General features: G+C 40.3%; 1 protein-coding gene across 1 annotated transcript in view; it reads right to left on the bottom strand.

Annotated features, from left to right (window-relative positions):
• LOC128688051 (SIN3 transcription regulator family member A) overlaps positions 1–25592 on the bottom strand; it is a 223203-nt gene that overhangs the window by 57843 nt on the left and 139768 nt on the right. The window contains 2 exon segments of the mRNA XM_070083829.1: positions 1–38; positions 17462–17607. The exon segment at positions 1–38 is cut by the window's left edge and continues 169 nt beyond it. Of these exon segments, the coding sequence (XP_069939930.1) occupies positions 1–38; positions 17462–17607 (184 nt within the window).

The raw sequence follows: 25592 nt of genomic DNA, 5'->3' as shown, positions 1-25592 counted from the left end.
ACTACATGCTGAAGTTGTCTCACTGCCCCAGTTACTACCTGTGTTGGTAACAGGAAAACCTATTAGAAAAAAGTCAATTATGAAATTTTCTAAAGCCTATGTATATCTAAGCATATTTTCACATATAATTTCTTGCACTTATCACAAGATGTATATCCTTAAGTAACATACAACAGTTTAAAGTTTATTACACAGGATTCTGCATTGTTATAAAAATGTTTATAAAACTTTTGGTGTGGTGAAAAATGCTCTAAGTGCCAGTGGACTTGGGGTTTGTTCTAAGTTAATCTTAACTATTAACCCTCCAGGTTTTAAAACTGAATTATCATGCTAAATCTGAAAATTCTCCCAGATTTGACCTCCATGTTATGCATTTAAAATGTTATGCAAATATGCTGGCATTTAGGGGTTAAAGCCTTATCTAGCCCTTAACCCTTTCAGGGTCCAGAGGCCAAATTTCAAAGTGTGCACCAGTATCCTAGGATTTTCCAAAAATAATTTTATTTTTTCTTATGAAATGGTACAGAATCTTTTTTTGAAGGTAATAAAACAAAAAGTACAAAATTTGGTGGAAAATTGACGAAATTATGCTCTCGTGAATTTTGATGTGTCAGCAATATTTACGCATCTTCGATTTTGACTCCCATTTTAGGCCAATTACATCATTCCAGTCAACCAAATTCTTAGCTATTTCATTATTATTACTTCTATCGATTGAGCACAAGAAATCGCTAAGTCAGCTGTTTCAAGTACAAAATATTCCAATTTCAAAATAGAGTCCAGAATAAACAATGCAGGCATTCCTGGTACTAAACTAATATTTACTCTGTTCATTAGTTACATTTTCAGGCTTTACAAATGAATTCCATTTCGATTTTTTATTCACAATGAATTTTTATTCAAACCAAAAAATAAAAGATTTACTGTTATGCAGCTGACCGTGGTGCAACAGCAGCTCACCATGGTTCAGCAACAGCTGACTGGTGCAGCAACAGCTGACCGTGGTGCAGCAACAGATGACGGTGGTGCAGCAGCAGCTGACTGTGGTGCAGCAGCAGCTGACCGTGGTGCAGCAGCAGCTGACCGTGGTGCAGCAACAGCTGACCGTGGTGCAGCAACAGCTGACCGTGGTGCAGCAACAGCTGACCGTGGTGCAGCAACAGCTGACCGTGGTGCAGCAACAGCTGACCGTGGTGTAGCAGCAGCTGACTGTGGTGCAGCAGCAGCTGACCGTGGTGCAACAGCAGCTGACCGTGGTGCAACAGCAGCTGACTGTGGTGCAGCAACAGCTGACTGTGGTGCAGCAACAGCTGACTGTGGTGCAGCAACAGCTGACTGTGGTGCAGCAACAGCTGACAGTGGTGCAGCAGCAGCTGACTGTGGTGCAGCAACAGCTGACAGTGGTGCAGCAACAGCTGACAGTGGTGCAGCAACAGCTGACAGTGGTGCAGCAACAGCTGACCATGGTACGATAGTATGTATTTCCCACCCTGTTTACATATGATCGCTTAAGATGAGTACCTGCGATCTCTGTTTCGAAAACAAACTTGCACCTTTTGCAATAACAGCTCTCTTGATTGCCAGCTCCGAGACACGCACTCCACTTTCGTACTTAGCAATTATCTCTCTCATTTCCATAGTAATTTTCACCTTTTTTACCGCACGGTTGGCACTAGAAACTTTCTTGGGGCTCATGGTGACTTATTTTGCAGGTACAATCACTAAAAATGCTGTGATAATATGAAATGTACCGACTGTATGTGTGGATGCGACCACATTGACTGGCTTGTAAACACTGGCACGCATGGTGCAGCTGAGGACACACGTGGGACGCATCTCGGATGAATCGTGTGTGGCGAGGCAAAATTTTTGCATTAAAATGTATTGTATGCCGGATTTAACGTATGACGATGCCATCGTATGCCGGGGGTCCACTGTATATGAAAATTTTGCTGAATTTACGTTAATATTTATGTTACAAAATTATTAAATTATATTTTTCTTAATATTTAGCATTAAAACGCATAAAAAAAATTACAGTGGAACTTCAAAAATCGAACTGCTCCCAACTCAACCAATTAAGTAAGTATTTTTGCAAGAGCTTTTATAAGCGTATTTTTGAGGGTCTGAAATGGACTAATCTAATTCACATTATTCCTGATGAGAATAAATTCGTTCGGTAGCGGCACTTGAACAGCCTTCTGGACTGAAGAAAGTTTGATACTTGAGGTTCCACTGTATATATTGCCCCCCCCCCACACACACACACACAAAAAAAAGCAAATTTGTGGGGATTTCCACAAACAATTATTAGTTAGGTTCTAAATTCGTGGCTTCAGCAAATTACTGAAGCCACGAATTTGGAACTGCAAATTTGCGGGGGTCCACTGTATTTCTCCCAGCAATATTTTTAGAAGTACACCTACCATCCGACTTACGACCTGCTCGACTTACGACCACTCGACTTACGACCGTGTTTTTTTATGCCAAATTTCTGGGAAATAAACAACTATTTCTGTTGTACGCAGTGTTTATCCTAAACCTTACAGTATAAAATACAGTACTAAGAGCATAAAAAGTAAAGTAAAACATGAAATACCAAAATAAAACAAAATAAAGTCATTACAAAAATGTTTTGTTGATATTCAGTAGTAAAGTTCGACTTACGACCATTTCAACTTGCGACCAGTTTCTCAGAACCGAACTTGGTCGTAAGTCGGATGGTAGGTGTATATGAAATTCCTTGAAGCACAGTGTCACGAAAGTGTCACTCTACACTGCTGATGGTACAGTCACTTGTCACTCAATACTGCTGATCATGAACTGCTCCCAGTGCAGAGTGTCATCATGGGCCAAGCCCATGATGACACTCTTCAGGTCACTTGTTCTATCTAGGCTGGAATATTGCTGCACACTAACAGCACCTTTCAAGGCAGGTGAAATTGCCGACCTAGAAAATGTACAGAGAACTTTCACGGCGCGCATAACGGAGATAAAACACCTCAATTATTGGGAGCGCTTGAGGTTCCTAAACCTGTATTCCCTGGAACGCAGGAGGGAGAGATACATGATTATATACACCTGCAAAATCCTAGAGGGACTAGTACCGAACTTGCACACGAAAATCACTCACTACGAAAGCAAAAGACTTGACAGACGATGCACCATCCCCCCAATGAAAAGCAGGGGTGTCACTAGCACGTTAAGAGACCATACAGTAAGTGTCAGGGGCCCAAGACTGTTCAACTGCCTCCCAGCACACATAAGGGGGATTACCAACAGACCCCTGGCAGTCTTCAAGCTGGCACTGGATAAGCACCTAAAGTCAGTTCCGGATCAGCCGGGCTGTGGCTCGTACGTTGGTTCGCGTGCAGCCAGCAGCAACAGCCTGGTTGATCAGGCTCTGATCCACCAGGAGGCCTGGTCACAGACCGGGCTGCGGGGGCGTTGACCCCCGGAACTCTCTCCAGGTAAACTCCAGTGTTCTCGTTGTTGCATCTGTCTGTCTATAACTGTCTCTCAAGCTGTCTGTTTATCTGTCTTTGAATAGTCTTTCTCTCTCAGTCTGCCTGTGTGTGTATATCTCTGCCTGTCTCTCTCTGTCTCAAGAGAGAGCCGCTTATGAACCAACAGGTATTACACTCAATGTAGAATCGTTATCTCTGATTCCTGAACAAGTGGAAATGTGCATCACTTGCCAGTCATGCTGATGCTTTATATCTATAAGCACAGTATAGCACTTTGATAACTGTACTTAAGTGCACCTGTGAAATAGAGACAGTCAAAGTTAATAAGCCAGCCAGCTGAACACGTATTATACATGTCCCAGAATCATTTCTATTTACTTAGGGCATAGGTTATACGACATGCTGGCAGGATGACACTACCAGTGGTATAAAAATTGAAAGGGTGTGGCACATTGGTTATTATCGAGGTTATTTATATTTCATTGACCACTTGTGGCCACATCCATCTAAAAGCCACTAAACTCAGGGTCAACATCACTTTCCTCTTAAAAGGGGAGTGTTAATATGACATGACATCAGTGAATCCTTCTGTTTGCCACACTGTTTGCTCTAGCAGGGGCTCAGTTGAAATGGTGCTCCCACAAGGTACTAAGTGGTCCTAGATTTTTTAATATTGCACACACCTAGTGTTAAGACCTATTCTATACTAACAAGGCATCTCAGGCCAACTGTGCCAAATTTGGAGACAAAAAAAAAAAAAAAATGTCGATATACGTTTGGAGCACTAGCGGTTAGAATGCAGATCAATGTCTGGATAGTTTGAATGTTTTCCCGATGGTAATGACACCAAAAGTATGAAATTTGGTCGAAAACTCAAGGAATTATGCTCCCACGAAGTTGGCGGTCTCGGCGACATATACGCATCGGCGATTTCGCCGAATTTGAGCCCTGTTTCTGGCCAATTCCATTGTTCCAGTTGACCAAACTCATAGCTATTTCTTTAGAACTTCATTTTTTCTATAAGTTGAGTACAAGAAACCACCCATTTACCGATTTGAACTACCCAATAAAGTGGTCAGAAATTGGCAATTTGGCCAATTTCACGTAAATTAAAAAAGATGCCAATTTCAAAATAGGGTCCAGAATAAACAATGTAAACATTCTTGGCACTAAAATAACATATCCACTGTTCAGGCCCCTCTTATATTACTATTGCTTTCTATTTTGATTTTTTATTCATGCAAAAAAATACAAAATTTACTGTTATGCAGACTACAGCATTATTGTAAAAATGGTGTAAATAATATCAGTGCACTAGTGAAAGAATATTAGACTCCCCAGTTGAAGTGTATTGGATGTGTGGTGTAATTTGGTTACTCCTGAACATTTCCGCTACTTTGAGTTCAGTTTCAAGGTCGTTTTCATTGTGAAAGTAATGAAAACCATTTCTATGTCTGTAATGTTTTCCATTTTATCACCTGAGACCATGAAAATGAAAATACAATGATAAATACTATGTGAAAATACACCTCAAAGTTGGCATTTTCTTAAAAAAAAAAAAAAAGTTTTTTTTCTCATTATGCACTACGTGCTGCAGGATTTTTTTTATGTCGTGCACACTGACCACACAGACCCATTCTTTCACATATGGGCCTACCAGCTTTCTCCTGCTTGATTTGAAGCCGCTAGAATTTACGCGTATAAATACGTCAGAAACAGTGGTGTGTAAGACGTATATATACGACCGAAACAGTCAAAGGGTTAAGGGTCATGGGCATTTAAAATATTAAACAAAATACACCAACCTTAAAGGGCAGATAAACAAACAAAAATATATTATTGACCTCCATAACTGTCACAACCCCAAATCCTGAGGTGTCTCCTGGTGTCGCGCAAAAAAAAAACATAGGAAATGATAAGAGAATCTTTTCCCCGATTGTAATGACACCAAAAGAACAAAATTTGATGGAAAACTGACAGAATTACGCTCTCACAAAGTTAGCAACCTCGGTGATATTTTTGAATCGGTGATTTCGCCCACTTTGAGCCCTATTTTCAGCTAATTCCATTGTTCCAGTCGACCAAACTCATAGCTATTTCTTTAGAACTCCATTTTTTCTATCAATTGAGTACGAGAAACTGCCCATTTACCGATTTCAACTACCCAATAACTTGGTCAGAAATTTGCAATTTGGCCAATTTCACGAAAATTAAGAAATATGACAATTTCAAAATAGGATCCAGAATGAACAATGCAGACATTCCTGGCTCTAAAATAACATTTTCTTTATTTATCAGTCACGTCTCCAGACCCCTCTGATATTACTCTTGCTTTCTATTTTGAATTTTTATTAAAAAAAAAATACTGCAATATTGTAATAATTGTATAAATAATGTCAACCCATTCATGACTGCATATTAGAATGGCTACTTGGACATTTATTGTTTACTTTGTTTACTTTTGAACATGGGCAAAAATCGAACATTTCCCCTACTTTGAGCTCCATTTCAAGGTACTTTTCATAGTAAAACCGATCAAAATCACGTCTATTTCTATAATATGTTTTCCATTCTATCAAATGCGACCAAGAAAACGAGAATACAACCATAAATACTATACGTAAAAAGACCACAAATTCGGCATTTTAATTAAAAAAAAAAAAAACGGTCAGTTTTTTTCTCTTTATGCACTGTGTGCTACAGGATTTTTTTTTATATGGTGCACGCTGACCACACAGACCCATTCTCTCACACGTGGGCCTACCAGCTATCTCTTGCTTGATTTGAAGCCTCTAGAATTTACGAGTGCACCTACCATCAGACTTACGACCTACTCGACATACGTCCACTCAACTTATGACCGTACATCTGGCAGCTGCGCTGAGCCGGCTGATACATACCACTGTACAATATTTGACGATACTCGCTGCAGCAATGCGCCATACAGGTAGCATCAGTTTGAGTTACCCAGCCCCATCAGCAGCATCATACTGTATTAACCCTTTCAGGGTCCAAGGCCCAAATCTGGAGTCACGCACCAGTGTCCAAGAATTTTCAAAAAAAAAAAAAAAAAATTTATTTTTTCTTATGAAATCATAGAGAATCTTTTTGTGAAGGTAATAAAACAAAAAGTACGAAATTTGGTGGAAAATTGACGAAATTATGCTCTCGCGAATTTTGATGTGTCAGCGATATTTACGAATCGGCGATTTTGCCGACTTTGACTCCCATTTTAGGCTAATTACATTATTCCAATCAACCAAATTCTTAGCTATTTCACTAGTATTACTTCTATTCTATCGATTGAGCACAAGAAATCGCCAAGTCAACTGTTTCAACTACAAAATAAAGTGATCAGAAATTGTTAATTTGGCCAATTTAACACAAAGTTCAAAATATTCTAATTTCAAAATAGGGTCCAGAATGAACAATGTAGGCATTCCTGGCACTAAACTAACATTTCCTCTGTTCATTAGTTATGTTTTGAGGCTTTACAAATAAATTCCATTTTGATTTTTTATTCACATAATGAATTTTTATTCACACCAAAAAATAGAAGATTTACTGTTATGCAATACTGTAATAATTGTATAAATATCATCACCATATTTGTGAATGTATATTAGACCCACCAGCTGACGTGTATTAGATGTGTGAGGTCGTTTGTTTACTCTTGAATATCGGCAAAAATTTAACATTTCTGCTACTTTGAGCTCAGTTTCAAGCCATTTCCAGTGCTAAAACCAATCAAAATCATCTCTATTTCTGTAATATGTCTTCCATTCTATCAAATGAGACCAAGAAATCGCAAATACAACTATAAAAAACATACGAAAAAACACTGCAAAGTTGCTGTTTTAATCGAAAAATCATGATTTCATTTTTTTTCTCTCATTATACACAGTGTGCTGCAGGATCTGTTTTATGTGGTGCACACATACCACATAGATGTATTCTCTCATATCTAGGCCTAAATGTACCACTCACAGTTTATCAGAGTGAGCTGAGCTCATGGCGTAGATCTACGGTTTGGACCCTGAACGTAAAGCCGTAGATCTACGGGACGGACAGTAAATTTCCTCATGGTCCTTAAGAGGAAGTCTGAATTTTGCACTGGAGAGTGTGGCAAGAAAGGCTCTTACTCTCAAGCGCGCTCTATTTGTTTTCACTGTTGCACATAAATCTGTCTGTATTTGTCTGCCTGTATATGTCTGTCTGTCTGTGTCTGCATCTGTCTTCGTCTTCCTGTGTGTTTCTGTCTACCTGTGTGTCTGTTTTTCTGTGCTTCTCTCTCTGTCTCAGAGCCGCTCATGAACCAAGAGTTATTACACACAAAGCAGAGTTGTCACATCTTCAATATGATGCTAATATCGCTATACAGCTTATTTATCTATCACAATTCATTTAATATGACATAATAAACAATATATGTAAATAACATAAAAACCTGATCCACACTCCAGAATGAATAAAATATGAACTTAAATGCTTTAAACTCCACATCTTGCACCTGTGCTGGTGTGTAGGTACACATTAAAATTATTAAGAGTGTGTTATTGGTCTTGAAGATGCCATATTAATAATAATAATAACAATAACACAATAATAATCACTCTGAGGTGCATTAAATGTGTAAAAAACGTTAATATAGACATTTTGCTTAATCCATCTATGATTTTTTTTCAAAATTATATAATAAATACGCTATGTAACATATAAATTAACATAAATATGAGAAGTTTTTCCAGTCGGCTTGACAGAGTTTACAGAAACTATTCATGTCCAGGCTGATAACAACAACAACAACAACTAGTTTGTTTACAAAACTCATGAACCTTCTACACACACTCATTCTTTCTCTCGTTTATTCATTTAATCTTGTTTACTCACCTCTCACTCTACATTAGGACTACAGATATTTTAAGGTAAATAATGGAAAAGCGCTGTATCATATTATAGTTTAATAATAATATTAATACATACGTATTATTGTAATAATAATACGTAATAATAATTTTTTTTTTTCAACAAGTCGGCCGTCTCCTACCGAGCACTGGAGCACCGATCCACTGCATAGCACTTTGTCTGGATTTTTGGGGTTATCCTAGGTAATTTACATTATGTATGATAACTTTACTTATGTGAACCTCTGTGTGTACTCACCTATTTGTGGTTGTAGGGGTCGAGTCTTAGCTCCTGGCCCCGCCTCTTCACCGGTTGCTACTGGGCCCTCTCTCTCCCCGCTCCATGAGCTTTATCAAACCTCGTCTTAAAACTGTGTATGGTTTCTGCCTCCACTACGTCATTTTCTAGGCTATTCCACTGCCTGACAACTCTATGACTGAAGAAATACTTCCTAATATCTGACTCATTTGTGTCTTCAACTTCCAATTGTGGCCTCTTGTTTCTGTGTCCCCTCCCTGGAACATCCCGTCTTTGTCCACCTTGTCTATTCCATGCAGTATTTTATATGCCGTTATCATGTCTCCCCTGACCCTCCTGTCCTCCAGTGTCGTCAGGCCGATTTCCCTTAATCTTTCTTCATAGGACATTCCCCTTAGCTCTGGAACTAACCTTGTTGCAAACCTTTGTACTTTCTCTAGTTTCCTGATGTGCTTTATCAAGTGCGGGTTCCAAACAGGTGCTGCATACTCCAGTATGGGCCTGACATACACGGTGTACAGTGTCTTGAACGATTCCTTACTAAGGTATCGGAATGCTGTTCTCAGGTTTGCCAGGCGCCCATATGCTGCAGCAGTTATCTGATTGATGTGTGCTTCCGGAGACATGCTCGGTGTTATACTCACCCCAAGATCTTTCTCCTTGAGTGAGGTTTGCAGTCTTTGGCCACCTAGCCTATACTCTGTCTGTGGTCTTCTGTGCCCTTCCCCTATCTTCATGACTTTGCATTTGGCAGGATTAAATTCGAGAAGCCATTTGCTGGACCAGGTGTCCAGTCTGTCCAGGTCTCTTTGAAGTCCTGCCTGGTCCTCATCTGATTTAATTCTCCTCATTAACTTCACATCATCTGCAAACAGGGACACTTCTGAGTCTAACCCTTCCATCATGTCGTTCACATATACAAAAACAGCACTGGTCCTAGGACCGACCCCTGTGGGACCCCGCTCGTCACAGGTGCCCACTGTGATACATCATTACGTACCATGACTCGTTGCTGCCTCCCTGTCAGGTATTCTCTGATCCATTGCAGTGTCCTTCCTGTTATATGCGCCTGATGCTCTAGCTTCTGCACTAATCTCTTGTGAGTAACTGTGTCAAAGGCCTTCTTGCAGTCCAAGAAGATGCAATCAACCCACCCCTCTCTCTTGTGTCTTACTTCTGTTATTTTATCATAAAACTCCAGAAGGTTTGTGACACAGGATTTGCCTTCCATGAATCCGTGCTGGTTGGCATTTATACTCTTGTTCCATTCCAGGTGCTCCACCACTCTCCTCCTGATAATCTTCTCCACAACTTTGCATACTATACACGTCAATGACACAGGTCTATAGTTTAGTGCCTCTTTTCTGTCTCCTTTTTTAAAAATGGGAACTACATTTGCTGTCTTCCATACCTCAGGTAGTTGCCCAGTTTCCAGGGACGTGTTGAAGATTGTGGTAAGTGGCACGCACAACATATCTGCTCCCTCTCTAAGGACCCACGGGGAGATGGTGTCCGGTCCCATTGCCTTTGAGGTATCGATGTCCCTTAGCAGTTTCTTCACCTCCTCTTCATCTGTATGTATGTCGTCCAACACTTGTTGGTGTATTCCCTGCTGGTGTCCCCATCTGGTCTGTCCCCCCAGAGTCCTTCCTGTCTCTACTGTAAATACTTCCTTAAATCTCGTGTTGAGCTCCTCTTGATCGTTTCTTGTGAGTTCTCCACCTTCTTTCCTCAGCCTTATCACCTGGTCCTTGACTGTTGTCTTCCTCCTAATGTTGCTACACAGCAGTTTCGGGTCAGATTTGACTTTCGATGCAATGTCGCTTTCATACTGTCGCTGGGCCTCCCTCTTTATCTGTGCATACTCGTTTCTGGCTCTTCTACTAATCTCCTTGTTTTCCTGGGTCCTATGCCTCCTGTACCTTTTCCATTCTCTGTTGCACTTAGTTTTTGCCTCCCTCTTACATTACTTTTGCTTTCCATTTTGAATTTTTATTCTCACAGAAAATAAAAGGTTTCTGTTATGTATACAACTACATAATTATAAAAACGATATAAATTATATCACTGCACTTGTGAAAGAATATTAGACTCGCCAGTTGATGTGTACTGGATGCATGGCTTGATTTGTTTACTCTTGAACATCGGTAAAAATCGATAATTTCTCGGGCCAAAGCCAGGAAAGACGGGTTGATGCTCAGGTTCTGTGTTAATGCTAGGGGAATTTCAAAGGCTGTTATTGGTGTACCATTCTGAAAATCCCAGTGTGTTCAGGAAAAAAATGTTTGAAGAGAAAACCCTGTGTGTTTTTTAAATTTAAAAGGCAAATACGGGGAAATTTTTCCGGGTTAAAAATTTAAATTTTTCCCTAGTGTGAAAAATACCCCCCGAAAAAAATTGGATCCAAGTGTTTCCTTTTAAGGGAAATGCCCCCTCCCTCATCCCCCAAATTTGGGATAAATTTTCTAAAGGGGTTTGGGGTTTCACATAAAAGTTCTTCCCCCCAATACCACTCCTCCCCCTCCACCCCAAGGCCCCAGCAGGTCTTTTCCCAAACTTTAAAAACTCACATTTAAAGAATTTTGAAAGGTGCTTTAATGTGCCCTCGGGCCTCACCTCACGCAAAATTTTTGGGAGAGAACATTTTTGGCATCCTCCTTTTGCAAACCCAATAGGTATGGCTTGGGGGGGAGTGACTACCAAGACTTTGAACTTTTTGGAAAAATTTAAGGCCAGATTGTGTCCACAAGGGGGTTTTTAAGGGGGGTTTAGGCAGCCCCTAAAGGACCCTTTTGTAACGGGAACTCTATTGTGGTTTTGGGGGATTTTCCTTGGGGTTGAGTGGTTTGGAGGATGTGGAAGAGGGGGGAAACCCCCTTGAAGGCTAACCACTGGGGGCCCGAAAGAGCTTCAGGGTTTTTAAAAGTCACAGTTTTCAGAATCTTTCCCAGGGGAGGAGGAAGAAAATGGAAAAGGGGCCTTTTTTAAAATTGGGGGAGTTTTTTGAAAGGGGGTAGGATGGAAAGTTTTTGGAGAAACATCCCTGAGAAGGATTTTGGGCCCATTTGGAAACCCACATGACAGGGGTTTTTGGGCCCCAAATTTTGGGGAAGTTATAAAGGCCAGAAACGGGCCTATACACTTTATTTGGGGCAGGGCTCCAGTGACCCCAAGCTGGTCCAGTGGCTTTAAAAAACAAAAAGAAAGAAACCCCCAGAAAAGGACTTGGTACCTGAGGGTTGATGGGGGGGGATTCCCCAAACAGTAATTCAATCTCCCCTCCTCCCAGTTTTCCCATCCCCAAAAAAAAATTTTAAAAAATTTAAGTGTTATGTTTAAATTTTTTCATTCATGGGCCCCAAATTTTTGTTTTTTTACTCATCTATTTTCATGAAAAAAATTTTTTTTTTTAAATTCGGGGTTGTCGGGAACGTTAGTTGTATTTAATTATTTTTTTGGGGGGAAAAATTACCCAAAACCCATCTCTTGAATAAAGTCCCATTTCCCCAGTTGGGGGATTGGGCGAAAAAACGGGGACCACCTTGTAAGGGATGACCTTCTGGGGTTTTTTAAAGGAAAAAGAAGACCAATAAAAACCCAAGTGCTAACCCAAAAAAGGGGTTGTTTCCCGAATAATATTTTCTTGGCACTTGCACTTTTTCTACAAAACCCCCTGCCAGCTTCCTGATGGCAAAAAATGTAGCCATTTCTGCACTTTCCACTAATCACACAAGCCCACACACAATAGAAAACACCTCCCTAGGACTGCATAATCACAAAACAAACCCAAGTATAACTTATGGCTTGAACCTTTAAAAAAACCTCCCAAAATGTTTCTTTTTTCAATGTTTTTTTTTTTAAAATAAGGCCTCTTAGTAACTTTAAAAATTTGGGGGCCGTTGGGGGTTTTGGCAGGTCTAAAAAAGGCTAAAAGCGCCAGCAAAATAAAAAATTTTCACTGATAAATGTAGCTTTAAAGAGTATAGCAACGGGAATTTAGTAATTAAGGATAGTATCTTTCTCCACCATAAACCCTCTGAAAGCTTTTTTTCTTCCCCAAAGGTAAAGGGCTTGGGTACATACCCCAGTTTATTTTTTTTAATTGATTTTTTTTTAAAATGTAGGATCAATACAGTTTCCCCTTTCCCAAAACCTTTCCTTATAACAAGAGCATGGGAAGATATTATAGACAGTGGGAAAAGAAAGGGGCTACGCTCCGCCCTCCTGTCAAAACGCCATCACTTCCATTTATCCTATTTATTGATTCAAAGAAAAATTATCATTTTTGTTATTAATAAAAATTTTTTACCTTAAGATGAATTGTAAAGATAAATTAAATTTTTGTAGAGTTGATATTGAAAATATTGAAGTTTTTTTGCGGCCTCCGGGAGGGGGGAATTTTCTCCCGGGCAATTTGGGGAGGTCCTCAATAAAAATCCATAATCCTTCCTAAGGGGGACTTATTAAATAGACGTTTTACAAAAAATTTTTCCCCCATAAGAAATAATAAATTCAATTAATCCTTTCTGACACCGAAAGTAAAAAAAAAAATTTTTTTTACATAAAATATGGGATTTTTTAGGGCCCCCCGGTTAACGATTTTAACCCGGGCAAGAGGGCTCATCACAAAAATTAACGTTATGCGAATAAATTTCCCCCCATGAAATAATGGAAATAAAAAACCGTGCATCCAAAAGGGAAAGAAAAAATTTTTTTCCCAAATGAAATGTTAATTTTAATACACACAAACTGAAAAGGCATGCAAAATTTAAAATTCCCTTTACTTTTTAAGAAGATTTTGGTGATGATTGAGGGGATGGGGGGGGAGGCATTTTTCTTTTACTGTTTAAAAGGAAACCTTTTCCATTAGGACTTGAGGTAGAAAGGTCCCTAAATTTCCCTTTCTTTTTTTAAAACCCACTGGGACCAGCTTGAGAGCCCACTGGCCCTTTCATTTGCCCAAATCTGTCCATAGGCTCTGTCCCCCCGCCTTCAAGACTTTTTCGGGGGCCCCTTAACATTTTTTCATTGAAAATCCCCAAAGGCACGGTTAAAAGCTGTGTCCCGGGTGATTTTCATCTATAAAAGGGTTTAGTTCAACCCACTGTAAACATTTTCCCTTAATCTTTGAAGTAGGCACAATGGATTCCACATGGATAGGCTTCTCAGGGGGTTTTTAAAAACCCTTAAAAACTTTCTTAATTTCCCCATAATTTTCACCTTTTAAACAAGGGGGCCTTTTAAAACTTTCTTGGGCCCCTTTTTTAAACAGCACCGAAAAAAACTGTAAAAATTCCCCCAAAATTCGGAATGTTTCGATTTACTGAGGCTTTAAACAATGGGGCGGGCGGCACGACATTGGGCCCTCTGGGAAAAACGAAGTGGTTTTTCGGGGATGGCAAAAAATTTTATAAAGTAATGGGGTTTGGAAAAAACGCTATTTATGCCCTCGTTTATGGGGTCCCTGTACATAAACAAACAACATGGCAATTAAACATTAAAGAATAAAACATACCCTTTTTTTGGAATTCTTTTGTGTTGGGGCTGGGGGGGAACTAATTGGGTGAAATTTCCGTTTGGGAAGGGGAAACCCCTTTCCCTCAACACCTCGGGGACCAATTGCTTTTTTGGGGGTTTTTTCTTTCTGTTTTAATGCCACTAGGACCATTTAGAAAAAACTGAGTCCTGTCTGAAAAACTGTCCAAAAAATTGCTCGGGATTTTCTAAAACTTCCCCAAAAAGGGCCAAGACTCTGTCACTTTTTTTTGGGTTAAAGTGGCTTGAAACATCCTTTCTGGGTGATGTTTCTTCCCCCAAAAACTTTTCCCTCCCACCCCCCATTTCAAAATCTCCTTAATTTCAAGAAGGCACCTTTCCATCTCTTCTTCCTCCTTTCAGCAAAATTCCAAGGGTTTCAATCTGTTTTCCTTCCCTAAACTTTTGGGGCCCCCGTTGGGTTTGCTCTTTTTTGTGGTCCTCCACCAACTTTTTCCACATCCTCCCAAAACCCCATCCCCCCTTTGGAACTCCCCAATTCCAAAATGGTTTTTTCCCAAACATAGGCTCATCCCGGGTCCCGCCCCCAAAACCCCCTTAAAAACCCTCTTATTTTACACAATCTGGGCCCCAATTTTTTTCCAACAGAGTTCAAAGTCTTGGAGTTTTTTCCCCCCCTAAGCCTTACCTATAAAACCTACTAATGGAGAATACCAAATGTTCTTTTCCCAAAAAACTTAAAAAGGGTCAGGTCTGAGGCCATTAAAGCACCCAAACCCCGTTTTTGGGGAGGGGTTTTTTTAAAATTTGCAATGACCTGCTGGTCCAAAGGGCTGGAGGGGGGATTTTGGGGCAAGAACTTTTGGGTGATGAACCCCCAAATCCTTAAATTAAACCCTCCGTTTGGGGGATGAGCAGGGGGATTGTCCATACTAGGAGGCAATTTTGGGTCCCAAATTCCCCTTTTTTGGGGAATTCTTACAAGGCCCCCAAAACTTTTGAAACCCCTTCCAAAAAAATTTCCCCCGGGCCCATGCCTTTTCTATTGATTTCAAAAAACACACAATTTACTTTTCAAAAATTGTTTTTTTTTTTAAAAAATTTGGGGTTTTCGGGGTGGTACTTAAGGCTTCACTTTGAAATTCCACCAGCATTGTTTGGGCATTTGCATCAAATGTCTTTTCCCCGGGGTTGTGTCTTTGGCCTTTTCTTCCTGATAAAAGGGTCCTCTTTGGCATTTTTTTAAAAAAAGGGGCCCGTTTTAATTAAAATTGAACACTTTTTTCAGGTTTAGTCCTTCACTGTTTATGTACCCTTTTAATTCCTGCACATATTTTTGCCTTTTGGTCCAACTGGGAGCCCTCACCATGCCTTAACCCCACTGTGTATCCCGACCCCTTAAACTCTAAAACCCCCTTTCTGGCCTTTTTACATTATCACTAGTTGGGCAATTTTTTTTACCAAATCCTGTAAACTGCCTAAGCCTTTTCAAAGCGGCCATGGGGCTATCTTTCCCGCCAATTGTTTCTCATTTTTTCCACACCCAAAAATAACCTCAACATCTTTAGTACTGGGGATCTCATTTTTTCAGCATATTTACCCCCTTTTTAACAACCCCGCCCTTGATTTCCTTTTCTTTGGCCCATGATGGAAGGGGGTGATTTTACGGGTTTTTTATAATCCTGGCCAGTTGCCCCACAAGAGCTACTATCATATTGTTCAATGATGTTTTTTTTAAATTTTTTAATTTTTCACCTTTTTAAAGGAAACTAGGGCTTTTTTTGAAGATTTAAAACTTTTTTAGCACTTAAATAACTTTGTTTAAAAAAAAAGGGGAAAATTATGAAAATTCGGGTTTGGGCCCTGAGGGGGCCGTCGCTTTACTGGGTAAAACCAAGGCACACTGGTGGGAAGGAAAAGGGGGGGTTGGGGTCCCCGCGGCTCAGAGCCCCTGCTTCCCCGGGGTGAAGGACTTTGCGAAATTAAGGACCATTTTGAGCCAATAACGGAAAAAAAGGATATTTCCCAAATGGACAACTTTCCCGACCCTTTATTTTGAGGGACCCTGTAATGCCTTTTCAATTAATTTTAAAAAGGAAAATTAACCCCGCATACAAACAAAAGGTTTTAAAAAGGATTAAATTAAGGCTCTGGGGGGCCTGGGGGTTGCTTTTCCCTTTCAATTTAGGGGCCCGGGTTGATTCCCACCCGAGAGAAGCATTGGGCTGTTTTTTCCACCTGTTGTCTATGTTCCCCATCAGTAAAAAGGGACCCGGGTGTTTTGGCTGGTGTGGGGCCCCTCCCGGACACTGAACTAAGGGGCCTTTTGGGCCGGGGCGGGAAGACCCGGAAACCCCCCCAGGTAAACCCCCAAGGGAATGTTTCAATTTCAAAATTGGGGTTTAGATAAGCAATACAGACATTTCCCTTTTAAAAATAACCCTTTCCCTTTTTTGGGTTTTTTTTTCACAGGGTTTGGCCTGGTTAAATTAAAGGGTCCCAGCTTTATTGGGGAAAACTATTTACAGGTTAAAGGTTCTTTAAATTTTTTAAACTAAAAGCTTTACCCCATCGGTTTATTTTAAAAATTTTTTTTATGAGACAAAATAGGAAACAGGAAGTTGGGCCCTCTGTGGGCCAAAAATTTTAATGTAAACAATACTATCTGTTGGGGCAGTTTATAGGGTGGTTTTTGGAGATATTTTATGAAAAAAAAAAAAAAGTGTCTAATAAACTGTAAAATGCGGTATTCTGTTATAGTTAACAGATGGTACTCACTCCAGCAAACACAAAACAGTAATTATTTTAATGGTAAGTGCACCTCTTACGTATTTTCTTTCTCTAAACAATTTTTTTTTTTTAACAAGTCGGCCGTCTCCCACCGAGGCAGAGGCACCCAAAAAGAAAGAAAATATTTTCATCATTCAACACTTTCACCTCACTCATACATAATCACTGTTTTTGCAGAGGTGCCCAGAATACAACAGTTTAGAAGCATATACGTATAAAGAATACAACATATCCCTCCAAACTGCCAATATCCCAAACCCCTCCTTTAAAGTGCAGGCACTGTACTTCCCATTTCCAGGACTCAAGTCCGGTTATATAAAAATAACCGGTTTCCCTGAATCCCTTCACTAAATATTACCCTGCTCACACTCCAACAGCTCGTCAGGTCCCAAATACCATTCGTCTCCATTCACTCCTATCTAACACGCTCATGCACGTTTGTAAAATAGTGTCAAGTGTTAACACTGTTGGAGGAACACACTGCAAAGTACTCTTTACTGAGGAAACAAGATAAACATGGGTGCATTTTTGTAACATCACTTTACCTTATCCATTGTGAAACCAGTGTAAGCATGGATGCCAAACATTTCTCGTAATGTATCTTCGTATGCTGTGGATTCCAAATTGCCATCCAGAACATTCTTCACCATATCTAACATGGCTGGGTAATAGTCTTCAATAGCTATTTCATCTGAAATATATATAAAATGTTACATTCAAGTTAACTAAATAATAGCCTTCTTGATCTTAAGCATATCAATTTGACTGCATATACTGATTGCAAAGTATTCTGCTTCAAAATAAGTGTGTCAATATACAGGACTGAAGAACATGAAGCTTTATTAAGAGGTAGCCTACATCATGGAAGGAGAGGACTCCACATAATCAAAGTTTTAATAGAGCATAAGGAAAAAACAACAGTAAGAAGAGCCTATTCCAGGAGGAAAAAGAATTTCAATGAAATTCTTATGCCTCAGCCCCTCCAAAACTGAAACAAAGTTCATTGCAGGAAAATGTAATAAACATGGGATTTATATATCTATAATATCAACGTATGAATCCCACTTCCATAAAATGGGAAGGCATCTGATTTGTTAGGATGGTTAAGAAATATCTGTGGATTAAGTTGAAGTCAATCTTATGTAAAGATAGAGAATCTTTTCCCGATCATAATGACACCAAAAGTATGAAATTTGACGGAAATCTCTCGGAATTATGCTCTCGCGAATTTAGCAGTCTTGACAATGTTTACGCATCGGCGATTTTGCGCACTTTGAGCCCTATTTTCGGCCAATTCCAGTGTACTAGTCAACAAAAATCATAACTATTTTGCTAGAACTCCATTTTTTCTATAGAGTAAGTACAAGAAACCACCCATTCACCGATTTCAACTATCCAATACAGTGGTCAGAATTTAGCAATTTTGCCAATTTCACACAAATTTCAAAAGATGCCTATTTCCAAATAGGGTCCAGAATAAAGAAGAAAAACATTCCTGGCACTAAAATAACATTTCCTTTGTTCATTAGTCACGTCCCCACACCCCTCTTACACTCTTTTGCTTTCCACTTTGAATTTTTATTCTCACAAAAAATAGAAGATTTACTATTATGCAGACTACTGCATTAGTGTAGAAATGGTATAAATAATATCGGCGCACTCGCGAAAGAATATTAGACTCACCAGTTGATGTGTATTGGACGCTTAGCATGATTTGTTTACTTTTGAACTTCGGTAAAAATCGAACATTTCTGCTACTTTGAGCTCAATTTCAAGGTACTTTTCATTGTAAAACCAGTCAAAATCATCTCAATTTCTGTAATATGTCTTCCATTCTATAAAATGAGACCAGGAAAACTAGAATACAACAATAAATACCATACGAAAATACAGTGCAAAGTCGCTGTTTTAATAAAAAAACATGGTCAAAGTTTTTTTTTTCTCATTACGCACTGTGTGCTGCCGGATATTTTTGATACTGCCTACCAGCTTTCTCTCACTAGATTTGAGGGCGCTAGAATTTAGACGTACTAGTACGTCAAAAACCCTGGTGCGTAAGCCATACTAGTATGTCCGAAACCCTGAAAGGGTTAACCCTTTGACTGTTTTGGTCATGAGTATATGTCTTACGAGCCACCGTGTTTGACATCTATATACAGTGGACCCTCAACCAGCGATATTAATCCGTTCCTGAGAGCTCATCGTTAGTCAAAATTATCGTTAGTCAAGTTAATTTTCCCCATAAGAAATAATGGAAATCAAATTAATCCGTGCAAGACACCCAAAAGTATTGAAAAAAAAAAAAAATTTTACCACATGAAATATTAATTTTAATACACGCAAACTGAAGATTACATACACAGTTACATGACACTTACCTTTATTGAAGATCTGGTGATGATTGATGGGATGGAAGGAGGGGAGAGGTGTTAGTGTTTAGAAGGGGAATCCCGTTCCATTAGCAATTGAGGCAGCAAATCTTTTTCTGGGGTTACTTCCCTTGTTCTTTTAATGCCACTAGGACCAGCTTCAGAGTCACTGGACTTCTGTCGCACAACATATCTGTCCATAGATACCTGTACCTCTCGTTCCTTTATGACTTTCCTAAAGTGGTTCACAACATTGTCAGTGTACAGGTTGCCAACACGGCTTGCAGTAGCTGTGTCAGGGTGATTTTCATCAAAAAAGGTTTGCACTTCAAGCCACTTTGCACACATTTCCTTTATCTTAGAAGTAGGCAACTTCTTCAATTTCTCTCTCCCCTCCTCCGAAGCAGTTTCCTCAGGTCTGCCCTCTTGCTGTTCAAGATGATCTAGCAGCTCATCAGTGGTTAGTTCTTCACTGTCCTCCACCACCTACTCTTCCATATCCTCCCCACTAACCTCCAACCCCAAGGACTTCCCCAATGCCACAATGGATTCCTCAACTGGCATAGGATTCTCAGGGTTAGCCTCAAACAAAATCCCTTTTGTCTACACATTCTGGCCACAGTTTTTTCCAAGCAGAGTTCAATGTCCTCTTAGTCACTTCCTCCCAAGCCTTACCTATAATGTTCACACAATTGAGGATGGTAAAATGATCTTTCCAAAACTCTCTCAGAGTCAGTTGAGTTTCTGAGGTCACTACAAAGCACCTTTCAAACATAGCTTTTGTGTACAGTTTCTTGAAGTTGGAAATAACCTGCTGGTCCATGGGCTGCAGGAGAGGAGTGGTATTAGGAGGCAAAAACTTCACCTTAATGAAGCTCATGTCCCTAGAAAGTCGCTCTGCCACATCTGTGGGATGACCAGGGGCATTGTCTAATACCAGGAGGCACTTAAGGTCTAATTTCTTTTCAATTAGGTAATTTTTCACATTGGGGGCAAATGCATGGTGTAACCAGTCATAGAAGAAGTCCCTAGTGACCCATGCCTTACTGTTTGCCCTCCACAGCACACACAAATTAGCCTTGAGGACATTGTTTTTCCTGAACACTCTGGGGGTTTCAGAGTGATACACCAATAAAGGCTTCACTTTGCAATCACCACTAGCACTGGCACACATCAACAGAGTAAGCCTGTCTTTCATAGGCTTATGTCCTGGGAGTGCCTTTTCCTCCTGAGTAATGTATGTCCTGCTTGGCATTTTCTTCCAAAACAGGCCTGTTTCGTCACAATTAAACACTTGTTCAGGCTTCTTAATTTAAAACCTCAAAGCAACTTCCTAGCCCCACCCCTATGATGGAGAGAGGAAAAATTCCCCCCCTATCTGTTTCGTTTTCCACCCAAAAACAGTCTCTCAACATCTTCTACTTGCGATCTCAGTTTTTAAAAAATGGGTTTCCCTTTTGGGAAAAACAGCTTTTGATGGGGTTTTCTTGCCCCAATAATAAGATGGTTTTATTGGGGGTTTAAAAAAAACAACCTGACCCCGCTCCCGAGAAATGCCTCCCTTTCATTTTATCAAGATCTCCCCTTCTCCCTGAATTTCTCCCCCCCCGCGTAGGGTTGCTTTTAGAAGCTTTTTTGGGAATGGTGACTTATTTCGGTGCAATCACTAAAAAGGCTGTGAAATGGGGGTTCCCGTTGTTTTGTTTGGGGGGACCCCGGTGGCTGGCACAACCTAAAAACCCGGCACCAAAGGACAAGTAAAAAGGGCTCAGGCCAAAGTGGGTTTGTTGGGGCGGGCGAATAGCGCTGGTGGGGTTTTAAACGAAATCGAGGCAAAATTTTTCCCTTAAAATGTATCGTAGTGGTTTTCCCTTTCCCTGCCATCGCTGGTTGAAGGGCCCCTTTCTCCTAAATTCTGGGGGCTTAAATAAAGAGCTGGTAGGCCCGGGGGGGAAAGGGGAAAAGGGTCTGTGTGGTTATGAGCCCATATATAAAATCACCAAAAAGCGTGGGTCATAATGAACAAAAAAAACTGGACCATTTTTAATTTAAAAAGCCGACTTTTGGTCCCCATTTCCGTTTGTATTTTGGTTTTTTTCTCATTTTCTTGGTCTCATTGGATGAATGGAAAACATATTAGAGAAATAAAAGGTGATTTTGAGTGGGTTTTAAAAGAAAAAATTGAAATGGAATAAAATGGGAAAAAATTTGATTTTAAAAGTTCAAAAAAAAAAAAATGATGTCATTGTCAATAAATGCCCAAGTAGCCATTCTAATTGCAGTCTTGAAGGGGTGACATTATTTATACAATACTGCTTTTGTCTGTAACAGTAAATCTTCTATCCCCAAAAAACCCCCACATAAGAGAGGGCTTCGCCCCGGCGTTTCAGCCCCGACTTGGACCTTTTCAAAGTCACCTCGGGGAAGTAGAGCAGGTCGGGTTTTTTGGGGCGGGAAAGGGGTGGTGGCGGGGGTTGGCGGTGGCGGCAGCCCCCAGCAGTATTAGTGAAACCAATAAAAAATCATCTCTCAATTTCTGTAATATGTCTTCCATTCTAAAATGAGACCAGGAAAATAAAATACAACCATAAAACCATAAAAAATACAGTGGCCCCCGCAAAAGGGGGCTTAATCCGTGCAAGGGGGGCGTTGTTATCGAAAATTTTCGATCAAATTAATTTCCCCAAAATAAGGGAAATAAAATTAACCCATCAAGACCCCAAAAAAGTATAAAAAAAAATTTTTTTACCAAAAAAAATGTTAATTTTAGTACAAAAACCCAAAGAAAAGGCATGCAAAAATTACATGACACTTACTTTTTTTGAAGATCGGTGATTTGATGGGATGGGGGGGAGGGGAGAGAGTGTTAGTGTTTAAGAACCCCCCTTCCATTGGATTAGGTGAATCCTTTTCTAAGTTACTTCCCTTCTTCTTTTAATGCCACTAGGACCAGCTTCGGGAGTCACTGGATTTCTTTTTCCCCTTCTGTCCATAGTGGCCTGTACCTCCCCTTTCCCTTTATGATTTGTCTAAAAGTGGTTCCCCCAACAGTGTCATTTAACAGCCCACCAGCGGCTTGCAATAGCTGTGTGAGGTGATTTTCATCAAAAAGGTTTGCACTTAAAACCATTCTGTAAAATTTCCCAATCTTTGATAGGCAATTCCTTAAATTTTCTCTCTCCCCCCCTTTTAACCAGTTTTTCCCCGGGTCTGGCCTCTTGCTCTTGAATTTGGGTCTATCAGCTCCATCAGTGGTTGTTCTTCATTTCCCCCCTCCCCCAAACTCTTCCACATCCTCCCCACTAACCTCAACCCCAAGGATTTTCCCAATTTCCCCACAACGTTCCCTCAACGGGTTATACCTCCTCTCAGGGTTAGCCTAAAAATTTAAAACCCCCTTTTGTCTAAAATTCGGGCCCCTGTTTTCCCAAACAGGAAAAAGGTTCTCTTGGGTCACTCCCCCCCCAAACCTTACCTAAAAAGGTTTACACAATTGAAAATTTAATTGACCCCTTCAAAACTCTTTTAAGTAAATTTCAGTGTCTGTGGCCCTTTTAAAGCACTTTTGAAACAAAACTTTTGTGTACAGTTTTTTGGGAAGTTGGAAATGACCTGCTGGTCCAGGGGGCTGCGGGGAGGGGGAGGGGAAATTTGGGGAGGCAAAAACTTCCCCTTAATAAACCCCATGCCCCATAAAGTCGCCCCTGCCACGTTTTGTAGGATGACCAGGGCATTGCCCTAACACCAGGGGGCATTAAGGTCAAATTTTTTTTCAGTTGGTAATTTTTTCACTTTGGGGGGAAAAATGCATGGTGTAACCATTTTGAAAAATTCCCTATTGCCCCATGCCTTACTGTTTGCCCCCCACACACACAAATTACCCTTGAGGACTTCTTTTGCCTGAAAGCTCTGGGGTTTAAAGGTGATACACTAAAAAAGGCAATTTTTTGCAATCACCACTAGCATTGGCACACACCCAAAAAAATTAAGCCTGTTTTTCCCATTGGGCTTATGTCCTGGAGTCCCTTTTTCCCCCTGAGTAATGTAGGTCCTGCTTGGCTTTTTTCTTCCAGAACAGGCCTTTTTTCCCCACAATTAAACATTTTCGGGGTTTCCCAGTCCTTCAGTTTCAAATGTTTTGAATTCCTGCACATATTTTTCAGCACTTTGTGGCCCCGGAACTGGCAGCCTCCCTTTCCTTTTCCCCACTATGGATGCCATTTCCTTTAAAATCTCTAAAACCCAAACCTTTTTTTGCCTTAAATTACCCCCATCACCCACTAGTTGCAGGCTTTTTTTTAATTAAATCGTCATGCAATTTCCCTACCCCCCTTTCACATATGATCCCCGGGGCTTCCCCTGCTTTTTTTCATTTATCCACCCTAAAGTCTCTCAACATCTTCCATCATGCGATCTTTGTTTGAAAACACAGTTCCTTTGGCAAAAACAGCTTCCTTGATTGCCGTTTTTTCCCCAAATAGAAGCGATGGTTGATTTTGGTTTCTTGCCAACCTGACCAGGTGGTGTTGCTCCATTTTCCCATACTTATAAAGATCTCTTTCTTCATTTCAATGGGTTTCTTCCCCCCTTTTGAGGGTGTGGGGTTGGCCAAAAGGGGCTTTTTTGGGGGCCCATGGTCACTTATTTTCCAAACCTTCCAAAACACTGTAATAATCGAAATTTTCCCAGTGTTTGTTTGGGAATTTTCCCGCGGAGGCTGGCTGGTAAACAAGGGGGCCAGGGGCACATGTGAGCTGGCTGAGGCGAAATTTGGGGACGTCTGGGAAGTTCGTTTGGGAGTTTTTTTTCCACTATGGGGGGCAAAATTTTGTAACGCGTTCCCCCTTTTGATTTTAACTATCAAAGCGTTGCTTCGAGGGTCCACGGGCAGTGAAAAGCCCTGTTTAAAAGAAAAAAACAGTTTTTTTCTCATTACCCCTGTGTGCTGCGGGTTTTTTTATATATGCCCCTGACCACATGGCCCATTTTTTCCCTTTTTAGGCCTCCCAAACTTTCTCCCGATTTGAAGCGCTAAACTTCGGCGTACTAGTAATCAATAACCCGGTGCATAAAGCGGTTCTAATTGGGAAAACCCTTGAAAGGGTTAATCCATTCATGACATTTTTCAAAATTATATAATAAAATACGTAACAAAAGATGATAAATACCCCCCCAATAGAATAAATAAACATAAATTAGATGTGGTAGCCAGACAATTTTGTACAAGTGGGAAAGAAAAAAGTTTTCTCTAGCCCAACATAAAAAAATATTTTTCCCAGTCGCCCTAAAAAATTATTCCTTTTGTATCCCTTTCCCCCTCAAGTGTCATTTCTTCTAAAAAAGGGGTTTAAACGGGGAATGGGGCGCTCTTTATTTATTCTCCATATCAATATCAAGAATTGATGGGGAAAAAAGGTGAGTGGTGCATTGGGGTATATCGAGTAAAAAACGTTATCTTTTGGGGGAAAAAAAGGGGAATTGAAAGTATAGTGTTCCCCTTTTATAGGGGTTGAAGGCTTGGGTGGTAAATCGCACCCGGGGAGACGGTTGGGGGCAGTGGAGATGCCCTGTTTGGGCAATGTGTGGTGAAAAATTTTTATGCAAAAAATTAAATTGGGGAAGTGAAAAGGGTTTTGGAGTTAATAAAAGTTTTAGCCCAGAGGGCAAAAAGAGGGGTTGTTGGGGGTTTGGTCATTTAGAGAGAATGGATCAAAGTAGAATGACATGGAAAGCATATAAATAGATGGGGGAAAGGGGGAAGGGGGGGGAAAAAATTCCGTCCTAAAAGGGGTTGGAAGGGAAAAAAAGTAACCTGTACACAAACCAGACGTGTTTGCTTGGTTTGTTTATAAAACTGGAGTTCGCTTGGTTTGTTTACATAACTCCGCTAGTGTCTTCTCTCTCTCTCTCTCTCTTTCTCATTTACTTGTTTTATCTCATTTACTCAACTCTGACCCTACATTAAGACTGCAAACATTTTAAGGTAAGTAGTGAGTGAACTGTATATGCATTTTATCACTCAGGGATACTTAAATGTCACAGAATATTATGTGTGGGTGAGTTGGCCTGGTATGGTAGCCTGACTGGCTACCATACATACCACACTTGAATTCTTACAATAAATATTACTCATCTCACCCTAGATTAAGACTACAAATATTTTAAGGTAAGTAATGAGTGTACTACAGTGGACCCTCGGTTATTGGCCGTAATCCGTTCCAGAAGGTTGGCCGATAACCGAAATAGCCGAAAACTGAATTAATATTTCCCATAAGAATTAATGAAAATACAGTTAATCCGTTCCAGA

Source organism: Cherax quadricarinatus, chromosome 10, assembly GCF_038502225.1.
Source record: "Cherax quadricarinatus isolate ZL_2023a chromosome 10, ASM3850222v1, whole genome shotgun sequence".
Classification (NCBI taxonomy): domain Eukaryota; kingdom Metazoa; phylum Arthropoda; class Malacostraca; order Decapoda; family Parastacidae; genus Cherax; species Cherax quadricarinatus.
This window is presented reverse-complemented; position numbering and strand designations above follow the sequence as displayed.